The 22,637-nt window shown below is 55.8% G+C and overlaps 1 protein-coding gene across 4 annotated transcripts in view; it reads right to left on the minus strand.

Annotated features, from left to right (window-relative positions):
• The window catches only part of TUB (TUB bipartite transcription factor), an 84,961-nt gene that overhangs the window by 11,308 nt on the left and 51,016 nt on the right, over nt 1-22,637 (minus strand). For 2 of the 4 annotated variants that reach the window (XM_075546123.1, XM_075546124.1), the window contains exons 2-4: nt 4,017-4,068; nt 3,398-3,560; nt 133-285 (exon numbers count right to left, since the gene is read on the minus strand). In XM_075546123.1, the coding sequence (XP_075402238.1) occupies nt 133-285; nt 3,398-3,560; nt 4,017-4,068 (368 nt within the window). Of the gene's footprint in view, nt 1-132; nt 286-3,397; nt 3,561-4,016; nt 4,069-13,578; nt 13,904-22,637 lie in introns of those variants that run through there. The other 2 variants (XM_075546125.1, XM_075546126.1) reach the window with 2 other exon arrangements.

Below are 22,637 nucleotides of genomic sequence, written 5' to 3' on the forward strand. Positions count from 1 at the left end.
TTGAGTGCTGCTCGGTCTTATCTGAGGCCACCCGACCGCCTGCACCTCCAAATCAGAAGAGACAAGCCTCCCAGGCCCCCTACCCCCAACAGCACAGTGGGGTGGGGGGCTGTGGGAAGACAAGCTGCTCACCTTTGTGCTTTGCCTTCCTCTCCTTTTTGGAGGCCCCGCCCTGGCACCCAGCGGTGGCGGCAGCGGCGGCTGCCTTGGTTCTTTTGGCTGAGGCTGGTGCTGTTGGGTGGGCAGCTCCCAGCGGCACACTGGCAAGGGAGTCAACCTCTTGAACTGCTCAGGGCAGAGAGAGAGAAGTGGGCCCTGCGTGAGGCCAGAGCTCCAGCGCAGAGCAGGCGGTCTGAGCCCAGCATTTCTCTGTCCCTCCCCTGAGTCCCCAAGGCCTCAGGGCCACCTCCCTGGCCCACAAAGCCAGGGCCCCACTCATCTCCACCAGGCCAAGGTGCCCAGGGCAGGCTGCGTTGGGAGAAGGCATCACCTGCAGTGCAGGCAGAGAAGATCCTAAGTCTGATACCCAAGCCCCCCAACTCAGAAGCAGGCCAGCTCGCTGTTCTGAACCCCGGGGGGTGGGAGGGAGAGTGAGGGAGAAGGTAGGTCATCCAACACGGTGGTTGATGGCAGGAATGACTGCGGGTGCTGGTGGGACCACAAGCATGCTGGGGATCCATGGGATGAGGTGGGGGTCTGGGGAGGGTGAGCCCACCAAGGTGGAGCAGTAACGAGTGACAAGAGCCGTAGCTGGGTGGCCTCCCATCCTACACCGGCTGGGATCCAAAGCCGCCCACAATTCTCGACAACTTCCTTCTGATTATTCTGAAGATGCAGCCCAACACCCTCCTGTGCTTCTCCAAGACAACTCCCAGTCACTGCGTCAATGCTGACCCACAGTGACCCCACAGGATGGGGTAAAAACGGCACCTGGTTACGGACCAGAACGCCCCGCTTTCTCCCTGGGGCGGCTGGGGTTTTAGAACTGCCGACCTTTGAAGATCGCTACCCAACTCGTAACCACTACGCCACCAGGCTTCCTTTCCTGCACGTCGGGCCCCTCCATTCCACTGCTCGTTGCCCTGAACCTCACACCCCCAGCTCCCCAGGGCCACGCGGGCCAGCCACCAACGCTCAGTCAGTGCCTTCTTTTTGGTGTGCCTGCTGGGCCCGTAGACTCTAATCCCAGGCCAGACACACAAGGGAGGCTCCCCATAAATAAGGGTGAGCGGGGTTTATGCATCATTCATACCAGCAGGGCCTGGGGGGCAGAGCTGAAGCCTGCTTGCTATGCAGCTTTGGACCAATCGTCTTCACCTCCCTCTGGGAATAATCGCCTTGTATTTCAAACCAAGAGCCAACAGAGGGCTGGGCAGCAGACAGCTAATGCTGCTGCTGCTGGTGGTGGTAAGGGAGGTCTTACAATCCTCAAACCCCGGGCAGTCACCCCATGGGCCTCCGTGGAGTCTGGGGAACCTGAGATCGCCACTGTGAGTTGGACAAGAGCCAGCCCACACACCTCCTAGGGCCCAAATGTCCTAAGTCCCAACATCCTCTGGAGAGGCCTGGTCTGCAAGGTCACAGGCCTATACACACTCTGGCCATCTCCACTTCTCCACGTCCTGAGGCTACTAAGAGAACTGCTCCTTTTTCGGGGAAGAAATGGGCCCAGAGAAAGTATGTGGGTTTGCACAGACAAAGAGCGTGGCTTGCCCAGTCACAGGGAAAAGGCTGCTACTAGTCACAGGATCAGCAACTGTCGCTGGCCTTCTGGTCACCGACTACCTCAGAGGTGCTACTTGCCAGCATTCTTTCTTGCCTGGCATCACCTTGGCATAGAGCCAGGGCTCAAGAAACACCTGGAAAAATGACTCCCTTCAGGGACCTCCACGCCTCCCTCAGAGGCCCTGAGATGTTTGCCTTGGGCACAAATTAACCCACCACTCCCGAGTTGATCCTGACTGAACAGGGATCCTGAGGCTATACATCTTCACGGGAGCACATAGCAGCCCATGGGTTTGAACCGAGGACCTGGTGGTGAGCAGTCCCACACACACCCAAGCCGTCATCATGGCAGAGGGCTGGTATACCCCCTATGCAGCCTCCGACCATTGAGCACCTGGCAGGACAGCTGGGCCAGGGATGGCTGCCAGCTTCCACAGAACCAAGACAGCGGGCACCTTTGCTGCTGGGGCAGCACCCAGAGAAGGTTGAGGGGCTGCCGGGACGGGGTGGCCGGGCCGGTTCTGAGAGACAGCACTGAGGGAAGTCCCTGACCTCTCGGGTGGGCTACACACATCCCAGGGGGATTACCACGAAGGGGCTCTTGATCGGGCAGGAGACATACCACAGCGGAAAGACCCTCTGGAGTCAGAGAGGCGTGAGTTCAAATGCAAGCCCGATCACTCAAAGAGGGGGACCAAAAGCATGGAATGCCTCTGCGCCACTCGGGAGCCCTCCCTGAGTGCCCCGCGGAGATGAGTGACTGGGGATTGAAGGAGTCTACCGCTTGGCGCAGCCTTTGGCAAATGCCTGACTGCTTCCTTGACCCCAGACACAGAATTCTCTCTGTGCGACAGAGCATCATGTGGGGCTGCGAGGCGGGAGAAAGGGAAGGGCCCTTCCTAAGCTGTAAGGCAGGTGAATAAGGTCAGTCCTCAGGTGAGGCAACTGGCAGCAGATCACTGTGGCTGGAGGCTCCAGTCAGGAGGAAGCACGGAGGGAGAGGAGCGTTGTGGCCAGCCCGATGACCAGCGCCAGCAGAGGGCAGTGGTGACTGAGTCTGGGGGTGGGTGGGTGGGGTCTCTCTTTTAGGCTCAGGGAGGCTCTGAAGGGTACTCTGGCCCTGGATGGTCCTGAAGCCAGTGATCCAAGACTGCCGCTCCCCTGGGAAGAGCTGCAGTGGGCTCTCCTGAGGAGTGGAGTATGGAAGGAAGGGAGTCCAAAGCCAGGGAGAAGGACCAGCAGGCCCCGCCAGGCCAACCCGGTGTGCAGAAAACCCATGGCAGGAAGGGGACGGACACACGTCCCAGGGGACACTCAGTGGCGGTAGGGGACCAGGCCGGGAGGGGTTCCCGGAGGAGGTGGAATATCGGGGTGGGTGGGGAGGGGGGAATCTTCTCTGTCTGGAGGGGCTGCCTCCTAGCCTCACAGAACCGCTCTAGATAGAAAGGTTGGAGTTGTCGAATTCTGACTCGCCAGCCCCAGCGCCTGAATCTTGAATTGGGAACGATGGCCGCAGCTTCAGCAGGAGGCCCAGGCGATCATTTCCAACAGGGCTTCGGTGGGGTGGGGCCAAGACTGGCAGGAGCTTTCCTCTGATGCTCTGCTAGCAACCTCTGCCCTTACCCAGGTGCAGGTCTGCTGAGGGCCTCCTGGGGCAGCGGGCAGGACATACCTTGGTAGCTGGTGCTGCCGCTGCTGCTGAGGTAGGACTCGACCAGCGGGGCCTGCTCCTCTGACTGCCGGGCCCGCCGGCTCCGGGGCCGCCCATCAGTGTTGGCCTGGACCATCAGGGGCTCCTGGCGCTTCTTCTTCTGCTTTTGCTCCAGCAGGGCCCGCTACGGAGGCCCGGGAAGGCACAGAGGTCAGCGGAGGGCGGCCCACCAGCCTCTGAGACCAGGGAGAGGCTCCAGAGTGGGACTGGGACCAGGATGCTGCTCCCTCAGCTGGATTCTAGGGGTCATATTGGTCCGCAGTCCACTCTGGACCGAGGCCCAGGAAGACCTGGTATCCAAGACTCGGGGTCCCAGAAAGGTCAGTGGAGCTCAGCCCAGGAGGCCACTGGCAGGATCACACAGACCCCAGTTCTCCAACCGCGGTCATCCTTGGGGGCCTGCTCAGCACAGGCCCCAAGTACCGAGCTGGGAAAGGGGTGGACATGTCTCCCTTCGTCCTCCTGCCCTGGGGACAGGGACAGCCCTTTCTTTTTTCCCTTGGAGATCCCAGCCTGGACACCCACCAGGACACCAGTGCCCACTGCCCAGCCCTCCTCCGGCCTGCCCATGTTCACTCACCTGCCGGTCAAGCTTCTGCTGCCTCAGGTTGCTGCCCTCATCATCTAAGACACTGCGGGGGCAGAGAGAGGAGGATTCAGGTCCTACCCGCCCCCCCAAACCACCCGGGAACAGGCTGACACACAGAGCTTGCCCCCAGCACCAAGGGGTCCCTTGAATCCTCCCCACATGGCTCTCGGGCCCCTGACAAGGGCTGCCATCTGAGCAGCTCCAGGCAAGAGGGCAGACATGTTTCTACCACTTGGGGAGCTAATCTTCTCTGCCGGCATATCCCTACTGCCCTCAGGACTTCCCACTCTGCCCATACTCGGTGGGGCCAGGCTGAGACCCACCGAGGACCCCTGAGCAAGGCCTGGCGCTCAGCAACCCCTGAGATCCAGGAGAACCACCCCAAAGCATCACCCTGGCCAGTCTGCTCCCTTAACGCTGACCCAGAGCTCAGCAGACTGCCCTGCTCTCCCGCATCCCCGCAGTCACGCCAGCTCCTGGCCCACCACCAGGGAGCAGAGGGGACCTGCTGATCCCAACTCCCCTTCCCCACTCAAGGAGGCCCGAGGCATTCCCTCTCCTTTAGAGGGGGGCAGGGAGGGGGGTTGAAGGCTAAAAGACCTGTCCCTTGGGCAGAGCTGGGCTGCAAGGAGTGGGGTGGGCTGTGGGCACCTCAGTGCACCAGGGGCAGGTCTGCCCTGTGTAGCCCAGCAACAGGCCAGATGGCGCAGGTGGTACCAGGGCACCAAGTCTTGAAGCCCCACGGCCCGAGCCTCATCTCACGGGATGGGCCCTGCTTCCCAGGAGAACAGCGCAGAAGCAGGGCGCTGATCACTCAGGGCACTGCACTCGGGCCCGGCCTGATACCCGCACGCGAGAGCCATGGCCACGTTCCGTGGCAGTCAAGGCCGGGGCAGCTGCGGAGGAGGAGCTGGAGCCTGAGGACGGGAGCTCTGGGAACCCCAAAGCCGCCTTGCCCCACATCTGTGGGTACCTACACGGCAGGGGCAGACTCAGTGCCCAAGGACCCAGTAGGCAAGGTAAGCCTGGGCTGACTTGTGCTTATTTGCTACTCTGGAGTGAACAATTGTCTATTTTTCCGCAACACAGATTCTGTCTCTCTCCCAACCCCAGACCACCTTTCTACAGGATCAAAGCCTCTGGTGGGGACCGAGTCCTGAGTCAGCAAAGGAAGCACAGGCTTACTTGTGCTTGCTTACAAATCGGTATGGATCAGAGATGTGGTGAAATTTGTGTATTTGTTCACTACTGATCAGCAAGTAAGCACAGGCAAGCCCGTGCTTACCTTGCTTGTTGGGTACTCCATCACTGCTGCCCCGGGAGCCCAGGTGTGCTGTGTTGAAGTGTGAGCCTGTGTAGGGTGTGTGCAGGTATCTGTGGGTGTGCACGTGCCGGAGGGGGTCCAAATGTGTGAGCATGCCCATCTACAGGTGGGCGAGCATTTGTGGGGGCGGAGGGCTGAAAACGCCTGTGAAGGAAATGGGCGTCCTTGTGTGAGGTTGAGGTAGGCTAGGCGTCAATGGGAAAAAACATCCCACGCTCACAGCTCTCAGCAGTTCAGTCACACTCACAGAGACCCTACCACACAAAGTAGAGATGCCCCTCCTGGATTCTCAAGTTCATGATTCTTTACAGGAGCAGGGAGCCTCATCTCTCTCCTGCAGAGCGGCTGGTGGGCTTGAACTGCCGACCCACTGTTGCCACCAGGGGAAAAGTACAGCCAGATTGCCTGAGGACAAGCCATTGCATCTCCTCTGGACAGCAGCAGCCCTGATCGACAGCAGCTGGAACAACCACTGACTTCAAAGGTCCTTTGAGTGCTTCCAAACCATTGAGGACAGTCCCCCACAACCTATGGCTTCCTTACCCCCCCTGACAACCAGGAGGCCTTCCCTGGTGCCCACAGGCTGCTCTGTGCCACGGAAGAGCCTGACAGTGACCTGGGACCATGCACAGACCAGCCTCACTCACGAAGCCCTCCACTGCTCAGCAGTTTGGCTCAGCCGACATGCTTCTGAGCCATGGCCTCAGGCTGCTTGAAACAGCCCACCTGCCCAGGAGCCCACCTGCTCAGGGGCTCCCTGAGGACACCACAAGGGCCTGAGGGCAGGGAGCCAGCTCCCCCAAATGAGAGTTGGCTGAAAAGATGACTGTCCCATCTTGAGGGCAGGAGCCACCAGAGAGAGCGCTGAAGAAGGGTTAGGGCACCAGGGTACACACAGTGGCCAAGGGACCCTCTGGGGTTGGGCGCCTACACTTCCCCGTCCTTTTTGCTTCATGTGAACTGGCCTGGTTGATAAACCCAAGAGCTGAGCATCTGCTCAAGGCCCGGTTTCTGAGGAGGGTCCCTCAGTCGGTCCCCAAACACCACTGTGCGCCACAGGCTGGCTGAGGACACGTGCACACACACATAGGCACTACCCCCAGGAGGCGGAGGCGGAGAAGGCTGGGCCCTGCACAATGGCAACTGAGGGCAGGGCAGCTGGACCTGAAATGCAACCCTGCCCCTCCACGTGACAAGCTCTGGGCCTGCACCACAGGCAGCTCTGAGGAAGGGGTGCCTTGTCCATGGTTCCTACCACTGGACTTGGGGTGGTGTGGCCCCAGGAGCCCCCAATGACCTCCTCAAGCCCCAGGCTAGCTTCCCTTCCTGCCAGCAAGAGAGGCCACTACGACTTCCTGGGATGTCTCGAGCCACCTGCACTGGCCTGGAGCAGAGCCAGGAAAGGGGCAGTCATCTGGGTCATCCCTGGCCCTGGGCTTGGCTGACAAGTCAGAGAACACACCTTGCATGTGCTGACACCGATATCTAGTGTCATTTGGGGGAGAGGCCACATCCACAGAGGCACCGCAAAATGACTAGGTCAAGTAGACAGTCTACGGACAAGGGTCTGCTTTGCTTCCCCAGAACCACCATGCCCCTGCCATCAAATACCCCCACAGTGTCCATGACAGTAGCCCAGCTACCTCTCCCTGGGTCCCCACCTCCACTGTCCAAGGAGGGGGGATAGAGGAGGAGTTATCAGCTTCGAGAACACTGATCACCAGCTAAGATTACAGGTAGGATGGATGTAACCACCAGCCTTGAGAGAGAGACAAAGAGAGAAATGAACACAAGGGTCAGGCTCCTGAAAGAAACTCCAGAAACCCTGGAAGTGCCTGGATGCCACCCACCGGCCCACTCACCACCGCCAGGCATGTTCAAGCAGCCAGCAGGATTGGAGCTTGCCTGGCTGGGGGAGGCCGATGGGCAGAAATAGCCTGTGGCGGGTGAATGAACTAACTGCCTGGGTGAGCAAGCCCCATCCCGAGGGTCTCCAATCAGTCCACGTTAACAGGGCGACAGCCCATATGGAGGAGAGTGTGTGTGCACGTGTGTGTGATGGGGGAGGGGGTTGTCCTCATACAGCAGTGTTTCTAGGCGAGCTGCAACCGTGCCGTGAGCATGGCGATCACCTCGTGAATGATGACGCCCCATCAGCGATGAGCTGGGCTGGTGGGCGTCTCTGGCTAACAACCATGGATCCAGCGCACATAACATCTGTCCCCGGCACGTTGCCAAGAATCCCCTGCAAGCTGACACACCCGGTCGAGGGAACACGGACAGCTACAGCAGACGTCTCCGGGGAGAGCAGTGCCCCGGGCTCCTGGGCTCCTCTCCTGCTTCCCCGACCCCAGCTGGCCGGGCCTCCTCACTGCCCACCTCAGCGCCGCTCCCAGAGCCCCTTCCTCTCTCCCAGCACTGCCCAGCCTGCCTCCTCTTTCTGAGGGCACCGTTCTAGGCGGCACTGAGTGATGGCCACGTGAGGACACTGTAATGGCTTTTTAATGACTCCGGCTCCCATTATGGAATCACGGCCAAGCCCAGGCTGCCAGCTGCAGCCCCGCCAGCAGGCGTGGACGGGAGGCAGGCACCAATGAACGGGGCTTTGTGGATGACCCTGGGGGCTCCTTAATGCTGGGGGGTCAGACCAGGGAGGCCCCGGGGAAGCACAAGGCACTCAACTCACAAGGGTCAGAGAAACACCATCTGCGGCGCCCAGCATCGGTGAGGGGGCAACTCCACCCTCCGAGGGGGCAGTCTCTCCAGGGTTCCTTCCCTGGAGACACAAACCCCACTGCTGTCAGGCGGCCTCCAGCTCACAGTGACCCCACATGTGTGAGAGGAGACCAGAGTCTGCAATGGCTGAGGCTGCAGAAACAGACCGTTGGGCCTTCTGGGAAGACACCACCCCCCACCCCCGGCCCCTCTCAGTGAGCAGTCAGGGAGTACCTGTCTCCCCAGACATCTGGGGAGAGCGCCAGGACAGATAAGGTCGGGTACAGGAGGCACTTCTCCAAGGGCGGGAAAAGTCACGGCCCGCCAGCCTATGCAGGAGCCAGGTTCCCCTCTTTCTAAAGAGTGCACTGGACAGACCTGCAGAGGCCTGCAGGGGCTACAACTGGCGATGGGTGAAGAACAGGAAATTAGGGGGTGCCCTAAGGCTGGAGAGCACTCCACTGCTGCTGCAGCCAGCTCGGCGGGAGGGCAACAGCGCCATCCACTTCCATGAGCCTGACAGCCTTCAGGTCCTGTGGGCCAGTGGCACTCTGTCCCACCGGGTCACTAGGAGGCAGAGCGAGGTCCGTGGCAAAGCGTGCGGTATATGGCTGGAAGTACACACATACAGCCTTGACCTCTGCCTGGGGCAGAGGATACGTGCGGTCTGCACCAGCAGCGAGTCTAAGGTGGGCTCCGGACGAGACTGGGAAGGGAGTGAGCAGAGGGGTGCTTTGAACACTCAGGTCTCGGTTTACCAGGCAAGTCCTTGACACTGTCCTCGGGCCCATCAGGAAAAAAAAAAATGGGAACCAGCCAGCCAGGTTTCTGTGTGGAATTCTCATGCAATGAAAGCTTATGCACAAGACTTCACCCATGTAAGTACAGAGCAAGCTGGTCTCGTTAGATATATTTCAACCACTCCAAGAACCCCTACCCAGAAGGTTTTTGAACTGTGGGGGGAGGCCATAGGAAAGGTGCTTCTCTTTGCTGCTGAAGACTCGAAGACAAGGCAGGCTTCTTCGTAACTTAGTAAATGCCCAGCACAAAGAACGCAGTAGACTACTGGCTAAGGCAGTGTGGCCTCTGGGGACCAAGTCCTATGTAGGGGTTCCAACCCTCAGATCTTCCCTACCCAGGCAGGACTGGGTCAAGACTTGGACTCGGACAGTCAGTGTGGCAAAGCCAGGCCACATGCTGGTGAGGGCTTAACGAAGCTGGGGTCTCTTTGGGTAAGGAAGTAAGAGCCTGACTCTGCTTGGTTCTGGATGGGTCGCAGCCAGGACACAACGAAGAAGGCAGAGATCAATCTGAGGGCACCAGAGAGTCTCCTCCAGGTATGGGCCCTCCTCTTCATTTCAGATAGGCTGTTCCCAGAGTCTTGGAAATCAACCTTGTGTTTCCTGCTCCTTCCAGTGCCAGTGACAGCAGGACATCCCAGAGGGCCTACGAGTGGGGCACAGATTTGCCAGGGAGGTACATCTTCCTGTGACCAGAGATGAAGCAGTGGGCCACCACGCTGTGTCCAGGGACCTCTGCGGCTCACCCCAGATGCAGAGCTGAGAGAGTCCCTCTCCCCCGTCATCAGGAACCATGCTGAAGGGCCTAGCGAAAGGGGAGCCAGCGCCCCTGCAGGCTCAACCCAAGGAGAACTTTCTACCAGTGAAAACCGTCTGATGTAAAGAGGTGTGCACTCTCTGCCCTTGGGAGTACACAGGCAGAGGCAGATGGAAGGCCCGCTGGCAGGCACGCATGCACACTCAGAGGTCTCCATAACCATTAAGTGCCCGGCCCCTCTAGCCAGACATCCCATTCTATGTCCCAGAGGAGCTGCGCCTTTCGAACAGAGCTCCAGAGGCCCCGGGAAGAGCTGGTCCCCGGCTAGGTGAGTGCCACACGCCTCAGGGGCACTGAGAGCCCCAGTGTGGGGCCAGGAAAGTTGAGGGAGCCCCAAGGCTGCCTGGGGGGTGTCTCTCTGATTCAAAGTATTGGGCATGTCCTCTGCACTGGGCTATGCTGCGGGCACGGCCAGGGACCCAGGTCAGGTCCCCCTCGGAGGAGCTCACAGTCTTGTGAGAGAGAGAGAGAGAGAGGCAGTAGGCAAGCACTGCCCTGTCCTCAGGGCCGCCACGGGCCCCCCACGCCTTCCTCACTCTCACGGCTCCACCTTCAACCTATCAAAGGTTGTCAGGTCACCACATGTGAGGGGCATTTAACACTCCTCAAGAGCACATTTAATGAGAAGCCGGCAGAAAAGGCAATTATACTCAAGGTCAGCATAAGAGAAAAAGGAAAAGGGGGGAAAAGCAAAAAACGGTCCCCATTATTAGACTTAACACACAAGATGGCTCCCTTCTTCTAAATCAGATGTGGGATTAATCTCTGATCGTGATATCCTGAGCCAAAATGAACCCTAAGATTATCACCAACTACCACTGCCTCCAAGAAAACGGGCTGGGTCCGGGGGATGCAAGGTACCACGAGCTCGGAGCAGCGGCTCCACCAGCACAGACAACAAGAAGCGGCTCAGCCCCCTCCCCACCGGCAAACGCCACGCTGCCAGTCTGACATGCCGTGACGTTAGGGAAGCCTCACACCAGTCAAAGCACGGGCACACATGTGCCTCCCCGCCCCCATGTGCAAGCAGAATGCCTGGTCTGTCTTCTGCCCCAGTTTTCTCTGTGATCAGACAGGCAGGTGGCTTTGACTGCAACCGGGAGCCCAGTTAATACAAGAGGCAATCTGCATCTCTCCCTCTGAGGCCAGGCTGCCCATTCCAGAAGCTCCCCACCACACACACACACTGAGCCCAATGCCTTCCCAGGCACAATGGATGCCTGGAGAGACCCCAGCAAAACAGGGCTGGGCAATAGGGACCCAGCTACCCTAGAACAAAACGGAGGAGGAGAGGGGCCGTGGACAAAGGTGTCAGAGCAGAGGCCAAAGCTCGCAGGGTGGGACCGCAGGCTGCTAAGGGCTCCCTGGGATCAGGCAGTGTGTGGGGGCCCAAGAAAGGAGCAAGAGGAGCCAGGGTAAGCCCCAAATCACCCAGTGCAGAGGCCAGGGCCACTTCCCAGAGACAACCCTCACAACTTCTCAGGGCAGACATAAGCCTCCCCAAGTTGAGCTAGAATTTTGCAAGGATTTATGCACTAACTCTTCAAGGCTGCCTTGAGCCACGGTCTGGCCTGGCTTGCCAGATTCTGCCCTGCTGCCTATATCAACCCCCCACTGCTACAGCCTCACACACACAGGTACTGCCACAGCCTGGCGCACCCCTCTGTCCAAATGCTGCCCAGACAGCTGGGGGACCTCTGGAAATGCAGCGTCTTTGAGAAGGTTCTCAGCCCACGTATGCCAAGAAAGTGCACATATGCCAGGGTGCTCCAGAAAGTGAATGCCTGCAGCAGGTCTCCTGAGTCAGCACAACCCCCTGCCCAGTCAGGATGGGAATATCCTCCCATTCTATGTGATTCTCCTAGGTGAGACTTTGTATATCTGAGGAGACCTTGGGGGGTGACGTGTGTGTGCGCACGCGCATGTGTCGGGGGCAGGAGGAGGCTATACAAATTCTAACCTGGGAAGCTGAGATGGGACACTAATTTTCTAAGGACGCGCTGGCCAGCGATACAGTGCCTGTAGAAGGGCCTGCTTTGAATAAGCCCCAGGCAGCTGGGCTGCTGTCCCTGAGTCTGGACAGACTCAGAAGATCCTGTCAATTATTTTCTGTCAAGAGACTGGCATCCGGCCCCTTCCCATGAGCAGGGTGCATTATGACCGGAGGGTCTGTGTCTGTCACCCACCCCACATGCACCTGGGCTGGCAATAACACAAGTAGACCCCGGCAGCCCAGCACCCTTCTTAAGCACATGGCTCTCTAGGAGGCCCAGAGGCAGCAGGGTAGCCCATGGCAACCAATAAGCCAATGGGTAGCCAAGGAACTGGTGCTGCCATGGCGATGGGTTCCTTTCTGTGGTCATGGAGAGAGTGGTGCAGAGTGGATGGAGAAAAGGCCTGCACCTGTGTGAGCCCCCAACCGACCCATGAAGGTGGGGATACCCGCCATCCTAGGGACAAACTGCAGTGTCCAGGAACAAAAGTTCCCCTGGGTGCTCCCAGGTTTTGAAAACTCTTCTTAAGCACGCGAGAGTCCCTTGATGTGTTGTGGAAGTTGATGTGTGTCCAGGTGCAGACCTGTTAACGATTATTGAGTCTCTTCAAGATATTGAAAGGTTGGCAGTTCGAACCCACCCACAGACAGCTGCAAAGACAGGCACAGCCATCTGCTTCCGGAAGGTGGTAGCCTTAAAAATGCTGTGGACCATTCTACTCTGGCCCATAAGGTCCCTACGAACCAGAACCCTCTCCGCAGCGACTGGCAATGCTGGAGGAGGGGTGCAGGTACTGGGGGTCGTGGCTGCTCTGCAGGTACACAGATACCTGCTGCAAAGGATGCCTTGAAGGTGTTCAAAGGCCAAGATGTCACTTTCAGGAGTAAAGGGTGCCCGGCTGAAGCCATGCTACTCTCAATCGCCAGACAGGTACTTTGAATGCCGGGCCATGAAGACGGGAGACCGAAGCACATCTGATGTCTCTGAGTGCTGGTGCTGGCAGAGTATCGAATGTACCACCAGGCCCTGTCGGGAGGACCAACACCTCGGTCTTGGGAGGACTACAGTCAGAATGCTCATCAGAAGCACAGGTGGCCAGACGTCCATGTTATCAGGGGGACCAGTCCCTGGAGAAGGGCATCGTGCTCGAAAGACAGAAGGAGGACCGGCAAAAACAGAGCAAGACCCTCAACCAGACAGAACTGGCAATGTCTGCCACGACGGTCTCCAACATGCCACGATTGTGAGGATGGCACTGAACGGGTGCAGAGGGGCTGCTACGACCAACCGCACCAAACAACATGTGCATTAATGCGTAGCGTGCACCTGTGTGCGCCCAAGGGTCAAGCGCGTGTGGATCTGGGCCGGTGCATAGGAGGAGACAGCGGCATGCTGTTGGTCAAAACAACTGTCTCCACGAATCCACGCGTTGTGTGCGAGCAGTCGGCGCCCAGTGGGTAACATCCTGTGGGTGCATGCCTGCAGATGCACGGGGGTGGGGGGGCATACGGGCGCGTGAACTGGGGTGCTGGGCTTAGGAGGGGCTCGCTGTAGCCCGGCGCGCTCTCCCTCCCCGTGCAGCCACATGGTGCTGCCAGAGCCAGCGGGGCCCACTCAGGCCCTGAGCACTGTTCTTTTTCAGCAATCTCGGTGGATAAAGGCAGGGTCACAATCTACCTGGGCCCCCAAAGTTGGGGTGGGATAAAGCCAGCGCTTCGGACGCGTGGCCGCGGTTTGGAGATGAGAGGATAGAGGTGCCCGCGCCCCGGCCCAGTGTCCAAGGCTAGTCCTAAGCCTCCAACTGCGGGCTGTCCGCGCCCCTGGCCCCAGGTCCCGGGTGACTGGCCGGATCAGCACCCCCTGCCCGCGAGGTGAAGAGAAGGGTGGGCCGGCGCCCGCGTACCTGTAGGGAATCCAGTCGGAATGCGGCTTGGAAGTCATGTCTCCCGGGGGCGGGGCGGCGGCGGCGGCGGCTCCGGAGGCCCGGGTCCCTGCTCAGCTCCCGGGCCGCCCCGGGCCGCATCCTCCCGGGCCGGGGCGCTGGGCCCCGCCGAGGCCCGCGCTGCTCGCCAGGCCCCCGGCCACCGGCTCCGCGAGCGGCTGCCGGCGCGGCCCGGAAGGCGAGGCGGCGGGGTGCACGGGCCGCGGCGGGCGGGCGCGCCGGGAGGCGGGAGAGGCTGGACCGCGGGTTCCGCGTTCCGGGACCGCTCCGGGCCCGACCGCACCGCCGGGCGCCGCGCGAGGGGCTGGGTCCCGCACGGAGGGCCGAACGCTGCGTGGCGGCGGCGGCGGCCCGCCCCGAACCCTCTCGCCCCGCCTCCGGCGGAGACCCCACCCCGTGGCCCGCGCGGCGCGCCCACGCGCCACCCCCCACCCCTCCACCCCCGCCCGGCCTGGCCCCGAAGTTGCCAGGCGCGGGGTGATACACCCGGGACCCCGCCGGTGCCCGCCTGCGGCTTACAGCCGTGCTGCCCCGGGATGGGTGCCCGACAGCCCAGAGCCTCAGTTTCCTCCTTTGTGAACCGGGGATAATTCTAACATCTGGCTTGCCTAAATGCCCGCTTCGGGATGGGAGAGCGTTACTCAGATTTGGCGGTCGTGGGGGGACCCAGTAGTGCAGGAAGGGATGGCGTTGGCCAAGACCAAGAGAAGCCCAGAGGAGGTGAGAGAGGAAGAGACAGACAGACACACACACACACACACGCACGCACGCACACACGTTTCCTTAGCAGAGTTACAGGATTCGCTATTGCCTTTCCACCCTTGATAAATTTATATTACTCATGGCCACAGCCATCTTCTAGACAACGTATGTTATCTTCATTTCCCGGAAGGTGTAGTTGTTGTGTGTCTTGGAATCGATTCACCTCAGTAGTGATCCGATATGACAGCAAAACTGCCCCATAAGGTTTCCTAGGCTAAGACCTGGTCGTGCTGCCGTGTAAGCGATGGACTGCCAGTCCCATGGTTGGAGGTTCGAATCCATCGGTTGCTATTTGTTCCCATAAAGATTTACTGCCTCAGAAACCCTATAAAGGGCGGCTGAGTCATAATGGATTCAGTAGCAGTGGGCTTGTTTGGGGCATTGTTTTGTTGGTTTAATACGTACGGGATCATATTCCTGGGTCTTTTCTGCTGCGGTGGGTTCAAACTACCAACCTTTCCACTTAGCACTTCTAACCAAGAGCTCTTAATCATCGCCCCACCAGAGCCTCAACCATGCTTTTAGTACACCCAAACGACCCACAGCTAGCATGCACTGGGAGCTGACATGCACTGGGGTCTCCCCTCAAAGCCCGTTTCCAGAGGCCACACTTAACAGAGGTCCCCTTAAAGGCTCTGCATTCTGGGTTTACTGGGATCCACTTAGGAGCAGTGGATGGCCCCTGCAGGGGAAGGCAGAGAGTCCTCAGCCTGCCAGAGGTAGCCAGAAGAAATCACCCCCCAACTAAGCAGCAAGCTGAGCAGTCAGCCAGGCGCTGATGAGCACAATCCATGCACTCCCTCCAGGGCATGGTCGGGTTCAGTAGCACCCCCATGCCAAAAAGTGTCCCTGTGGGGGCCCCTTGTGCTAAGTGATTGTCATGAATGCAGGCTCTGGTGGGAGAGAGTGTGAGAACAACCAGCTGGGCTGAGGGAGGGCCCATCCTGCTGCCCTGGGTCTACCGCCAGGAAACCCACCCCAACCCTCTCCCAGCCTTTCAGCCTAGCCTCTGATTATCATCTGCTGAGGGTGAGCGCTATCCCTGCCATGGGATAAAGATCTGATATGTCGCTTTAGAGTGAGGGACAGGGGGCAGAAAGCAGGCTGTTTCCTTGCTTGCAGGGACACTTGGCCTGGACCTGTGCTTTCCCCTGTTGGACTCCCTGGAAATGCTGATGAAATTTGGTCCAGGGCTGGGAGGCCACAGCAGTGCACCTGGAAGCCTGCGCTCCAGGATCCAGGCACAGAAACCGTGCCCAGAAGCCAGAGACCTGCAGCTTTGGCCCCTGGAAGCCCGGCCCTCCAGACCATCCTTCCCAAAATTGCAGTTAACAGCTAAGACTTTCGAGATGACTAAAGCCTACCAGGAAGTTCCCTTCCAGAGTCTGAGGTTGCTTTTTCCCTTTGTTCCCAAATTAGGTGACACCTTAGAGCTACCAGAATTAAGTTGGGAGGTCTTGGAAGCCTGGAGTAATTGAATCTGTTAAACAGACACCGCAGGCTCCATCCAGAGGGAGCAAATTATGGAGGCAGAGTGAGGTGCAGAAATAAAGGGGCTCCCCATGTCTGGTCCTGCAGAGTCTGTGTGTGTGCAAGGCAGATGTGAGGAAGCCAGTATGCGTGTGTGTGTGTGTATACATGTGTGGGCATGAGTCCATGCATGGTGAGTGTGACTGTGTACTTGTTTGTGTGTGCAGGCATGTGTGATCTTAAGTGTGCTTGTGTGAGCATGGATGTGTGTGAGCATGAGAGAAAGAGAAAATCCTGCTATCTTGTTGCATTTGTACAAGAGCATTTGCTGGATGGTGTGTGAACGAGTGTGCACGGTGATCTGAGTTGTGAGGTCTAAGAGGTGCAGAATAAATTTCCATACACAATTCTACACTCTTGGTGGGTTTTCCTGCTCAAATAGCTTCCCTGGCTGACATTTTAAGTTGACGGCCCTTGGCTTCCTTCAAAAAGCCATCCCAGAAAGCCCTGGGAAGACTATGGTGCTGGGCCATGGTTACAGGCACGGGGGACCCAAGGGTTGTACATTTAGTCCCAGGAACAAGGTTATCTCTTCTGCAAACCTGTCACACAGCAAGCCCAACACGCTTTCCTCGCCACCTGTCCAAAGCCTGCAAAGAGGAGATATTTGCTGTGAATTTAAATTCTCCTCCGTGCATTTTAGGAAGTTTCTAATTCGGGGACAGCTTTTGAGGAGGAATGAAGGAATGCAGGGAGACTGAAGAAGCCCCCACCCCAGGCCCCAACCAGGGGGACCTGAGCTGCCCTCCTTAGCAAGACCAGGAGAAAGGCTAGCATGTTGGCACCTTGCTACTTCAACACTCAGTCTTATATTTTCTATTCCCAGTTGTAAAATTTTACTGAGTGTGGGCTACCTCCTGTCAATTTTGGAAGCAATGGGATATGGATAATAAATGTCCATTTATTCAGAGTGGGCATTAAAGTCCCAAAGTGCCCTGCCTGGCGGCTTGGTATTATGACCTTGCAGTCAGGGAATCAATTAAAATCAATTGAATATTTACTAGCCCTGGCCAGGCTCAAGGCCCAGGCCAGACTGTGGTGGTTTTGCAAGGGGGTCAGGACAAGCTTTTAAGAAGCTTTCCGTCTGATAAAGAGGGATGGAAAGTGACTGTGCTCAGTACCAAGGTGTGGAAAATCTTCTACTGGGCAGACAAAATGTGGGGGCGGGGAGGGGTCGCCTGAGGACACAGAGGAGGAGGCAGTCAATGAATAATCCTGGACAGACAGGTCGGGCTAAGAGCTAAGAGAAGTCTTTTCTGAAAAGGCAGAAAGGATGCCGAAGTGGACCTTGAAGGATACGTAGGAGACTGAGAGGCTGCAAAGAAAGGAGAGGCACAGCCTTTACTGAGATGCCGCCATTGGCAGGGCAAGGTGCTTGGGTCTTTACCCAAGGGCATCGCAGATAGACACAGCGATGTGAGCAAACGCATGGAGATTTGAGGGCACGCGGAAAACAAGGTCCAAACCAGCATGGGCTGCATGTTGGTGAGTGGTTTGGTGTGGCAAGATGAGCCTGGGAAGTTAAGGGTGGGCCAGATCATGTGGCCCTCAATACCAGACTAGGCAGTTTGGATTTTACTCTACAGAGTTAATCAAGGTGAACTGTACAGCAGATCCTGGTCTTGCACCAACCTCACCACTGTCATACCTGAGAAGCCCATTGTTGCAGCCACCGTGTCAATCCGTCCGTCTTGTTCTTGTTCCCTGACCCTCTGCTTTACCAAGCAGGATACTGATCCCACCTGATCACATGTCCAAAGTAGGGGGAATCAAGCCTGCTCATCTTATTTCTAAGGGGCATTCTGGTTTTACTTCTTCTAAGACAGGAGTTCATTCCTCTGAGCATCCATGGTACTTTCATCAAGATTCTTGGTCAACACCTTAATTCAAATGCATCAATCCTTCTGAGGTCTTCCTTAATCTCCTTCCAACTTTCACATAAATAGGAGGTACCATGACTTGGGTCAGGTTCACCTTAGGCTCATCAAAGTGATATATTTGCTGGAAAAGTCTTGTGCGGCAAAATTGTCCAATGCAATGCATCTTTTGCTTTCTTGACTGCTGCTTCCTTGAGTATTGAATGTGGACTCAGGTAAAATGATATGTTTGACAATGTTAATATTTTCTTTGTTTCTTTTTAATATTTTTGGTTGTGCATTAGGTGAAGGTTTACATTTCAAATCATCAATTTTGATTTTCATGAATTAAACTACTTATCACACCCCCCACCCCAATACCTTACCCTGGCCTCTAACTCTCCTTTGATTTCTCTTCTCTGTCTCATGGAATACTGTTTTCCCCTTCACTCAGTGAAGCCCTGTCTACCCTCTTGTCCACTGCTTCATTTCCCCTCCACCCAGGCTCTCCTTGCCCACCTACCCTCACCCCCAGCTTCTTGGTAACCATTAAAGTCTGTTTATTTACTTGGGTATGAAAACTTTTGTCTTTATTTTTTATTTATTAGAGTGGTCTCATAAATATGTGTCCTTTTGTAAGTGACTAGTTTTACTCAATATAATGTTCTCCAGGGTCATCAGAGATGCCTCACTGTTTCATTATTCTTATTTTTTTGAGATCACTTTATTGGGAGTTCTTACACTTATTACAATCCATGCATCAATTGTATTAGACATATTAGTACATATATTGCCATTGCTCTTTTCTAGATATTTGCTTTTCATTGAGCCCTTGAGATCAGCTCCTTCCCCACCCCCATGGTCCCTTGGTAGACTATAGATTGTTATTATTGTCAAATCTCACACCGACGGCTGTCTCCCATCCCCTGGTTTCTGTTGTTCTTGCCCCTGGAGGGGTGTGTGTGGTTAGGTGCCATTCATTGTGATCGGTGCCCCTTTTACCCCATCCTGTCCCCCCATTCCCCTTACCCTTTTGGTATCGCTATTCCTATTCCTGGATTCTGTGTTGTGAGCTTTATCTCTTGCCTATACCTGTGTACATGTTCTGGCCCAGTCCAGAGTAGGAAGCAGCACTGGGGTCATGATAGTGGGGGGTGAGGAAGTCTCATGGAATCAGGCATATTGCATGATCCATCAGTGCTCTATTGCACCCTGACTGACTCATCCTTTCCCTACAAGCCCTCTGGGTGGGGGTGGGAATGTTCCATTGTTTACAGATGGGCTTTGGGTCTCTGCTCCACCTCCCACCCCTCATTCTCACCAACGCATTTTTATTTGTTTGTTGTTTGTTATGAATCTTCTGATACCTGTTACCTGGTCCCAATGACATCTCATGATCGCACCAGCTGGTGTGCTTCTTCCATGTGGACTTGTTGCTTCACTGTTGGATGGCTGCTTGTTTAACTTCAAGCCTTTAAGACCCCAGATGCTATATCTTTTAACAGCTTGGCACCATCTGCTGTCTTCACTACATTTGCTTATGCACCCATTTTGTCTGCAACAATCGTGTGTGTGTGTGTGTGTGTGTGTGTGTGTGTTGGGGGATGGTGAGCATCACAAAATGCCATTTTGTTATAACAAAGTGTTCTTGTATTGAGGGAGGGTACCTCATTATTCTGTACCTGTGCATATCATCCCATCATGTGTATGTACCAAAGTTTCTTTATCCGCCTTCTACTGATGAGCGTTTAGGTTGTCTCCATCTTCTTGCTATTGTAAACAGTGCTGAAATCAACACAGCTGTGCATGCATCTGTGTGACAACCCTTACTTATTTAGCGTATATAACCAGCAAAGGGATGGTTGGGTCACGCAGAATTTTTATCCCCAGCTGTTTGAGGTAGTGTCATACCAGTTTCTAGAGTGGATGCTCCCTTTCACAGTCCTACCAGCAGTGTAGGAGAGAGTGTCACTGTCTCTTCAAACTCCATTCAGTGTTTGCGATCTTCTGGCCTTTTGAACTTTGCTATCAGTGTCCTGAGAGGTGGTATCTCATCAATGGTTTGATTTGTATCTATCTCCGGATGAGTGATCTCCGGCATTTCTTCCTATGTGTGTTGGCTATCTTTGTTGGATTTCTGTTTTGTTCAGGTTCTTGGCCTATTTTTAATTGGATTATCTTTTTCTTGTTGGGGTAATTAATTTTTCTAGATATTTTAGAGATTAGTCCCTTGTCCGATGTGTCATTGCCAAAATAATTTCCCCAGGCTTCCCTTTATGACCCTTTGATGAAGTCTTTTGGTGCGTACAAGTACCTCATTTTCAGTCGGTCCCAGTCATGTATTTTGTCTTCGGCCGGGTGTGGTTTTGTTGTGATTGTGTTTGGCAGTGTTTACTCCCTGTATTAAAGCCTTAGATTTGCCCCTACTTTCTCATTGTTCAACATGATGCTGGTGGCCGGTCCAGTTGGAAGTAGTTCTGTTTTCCTTATACTGAGTTGTAATCCCGATTAAAGGTGGTCAGAAGGGGCATGGAGAGGCATGAGGCTGGAGGTTTTAAAAGCCGTCAGGGAGCTACCGGAGAAGGCCAGCGCAGGCAGGACGAAGATCTGAACCAGGGGCCGGTGTTTTTCCAAAGCTATTGGGGATTCGCTGTGGCAAGATGGTAACGTGTGTGGGTGGGCCAGGTTCTCGCTTAAATAACTGCAGAACATGCAAGACCACTGTTCTGTTATTGATGATTTATTAAAGTAAGGCTTACAAATATCTTTGAAGAAATGGAGGGTAAGCACTTAAAAACAAAACGATTCTCACTTGTAGCCTCCCTCTGAGACAAAAGAGAACTATCCCGAGGTGGTAGCTCTTTACGGAAACACACTGCCTCGTCTTCCTCTCCTGGGGCAGGCCCTGGGCCTGAACCGCTGTCCGTTCAGCCGGCAGCCCATGAAGCCAAAACAAATCATGCCATGTCTATTTTTCAAACCAGAGCAGAAGAGTCTAGCAATTCAGATCTCCACAGCAAAACAAGAGCATCATCTGAAGGAGACACACAACTCAGGAAGCATAAAGCAAGGTACCCGGCACGAAACTGAGCATTACGGTAATGAAGTGAATGTAAGCGAGCGCCCGTGAGACTCGCCCGTACATAACTACTATTTGTTGACTGTGTGTTCTCCGGCAGGCACTCTTCCAAGGGCTTTATGCACGACAAGTCTAGGCAACAGGATGCCAGAATGAAAAGCCCTAGGGCCCAGTGGAGGCTCTGAGCTAATGGACATCACATTCCAGGGGGAGGGGAGTTTTCGCCAAGCAGGAGTTTGAAAGAAGCTGGTGAAGACCGAGGTGGGTCCCACTACCTGACATCCCCCTCTAGGGCATTCAAACAAGCAAACCCACAGAATGGCTGAAAATAGGTTACCAGACTTTCAGAGGAAGCTTGAAGAGTCTTACGGGTCCAGTGAGCCTAAGAGGGAGAGTTAGGCTGCTCTTGTCTTCATTTCAAATCTAAGAGAGACCCCCAGCCCCTGGCCAAAAATAATCCTTTCCAGTAGCAGTTGAGGGCATTAGCTGTTTGTGCCACTCAGGGATCCCAAGGAGAGCCTTAAGAGAGTTTACTATGTGACCTCCGGGGTCTTCCTGACAAATCCACACAGCTGGGTGGAGCCGGCTGCTGTGGCTGTACCGCCAGCCTGTGCCCTCGGGCGGCTGGAGCAGAGGGCAGTGAATGTTTCCAGAGGCTCAGGGTGGGTCCTGGCATTGACTTCATAGTCCCTTGGGGGGGGGGGGAGTGAGGCCAGGGAAATGGAGCTGAGCCACACGTTTCCCAGAACCACCAGATGAGCTACAGGGAGGGTGGGAGGGAAGGAACAGAGAGTGTGGCACCAGCACATCACTGCTGTCCTCTCCCTGTACCCCCCCCCCACTAACCCCACCTCACCCCCTCTACCACAGATCCTAGGACTGGATTATAAACTGGATCTCTTCCCCATGGGAACTGGCCTGCAGCAGACTGTGCTGGGTGGGAGGACTTGGCCTAACTCTATTTTATAACAGCTACACACACATATAAAGCACAGTAGCAGTGCAGTTGCGTATTTCCCTAGGGTTTCTGAGGCTGTAACTTTTGGGAAACACAGCACCAGGCCTTCCTTTCTTCTGAGGTGCCTCTGAGTGAATTCAAACTGCCGCCCTTTGCGGGGCCAATAGTACTCAGGGGCTCCTAGAGCAATACTGAGAAGCCAAACTCACAGTGACCCTTAGGGCGGACTAGGACTGCCCCGTGGGTTTCCAAGAGGGCAACTCTTCATGAGCAGAAAGCCTTGTCTTTGTCTGTGGAGTGGTTGGTGGTTTCCAACTGCTGTCCTGGCAAACAAACAAGATGCCCAAGGTGCCAACCACGAGCCCCGCCGGCCCGGTCCTAGAGCAATCATGACTGCCAGGACCATATTTGGTGCCTTGAAAAAGGCCTGAAAACTTATGAGACGTACCTTAAATTTCATCCAGCTTTGGAGGGCTGAATAACCCCATGGGATAAACCGAACGAGACTGTGGGAGACAAAAATCACATTCGCTTTGTGATTATATCTTTGGAGTCAGGCCCATTGGGCCTGACAGTGCCTTGTGGCTTCACATTCAGAGGCAAGCGCTCGTAGGAGGCGCATTTCACAGATGAAGAAGTATAACCGGCTCAAAGGCACACAGATAACAACAGCTGACATTCACATCCACATGCAGGCAGTGGAGACGTCTCGAGCCCCTGAGCGGTCAGTAGTGTGCCGAGAAAATACAAACACGATGAGCGCTTTGGCCCTTTGCCTCCTTGATTTGAGTTCTAGAAATCTAGTCAGAGGAGATGATGCCCAACGCAGCCAAAG

Source organism: Tenrec ecaudatus, chromosome 4, assembly GCF_050624435.1.
Source record: "Tenrec ecaudatus isolate mTenEca1 chromosome 4, mTenEca1.hap1, whole genome shotgun sequence".
Taxonomy (NCBI): Eukaryota; Metazoa; Chordata; class Mammalia; order Afrosoricida; family Tenrecidae; genus Tenrec; species Tenrec ecaudatus.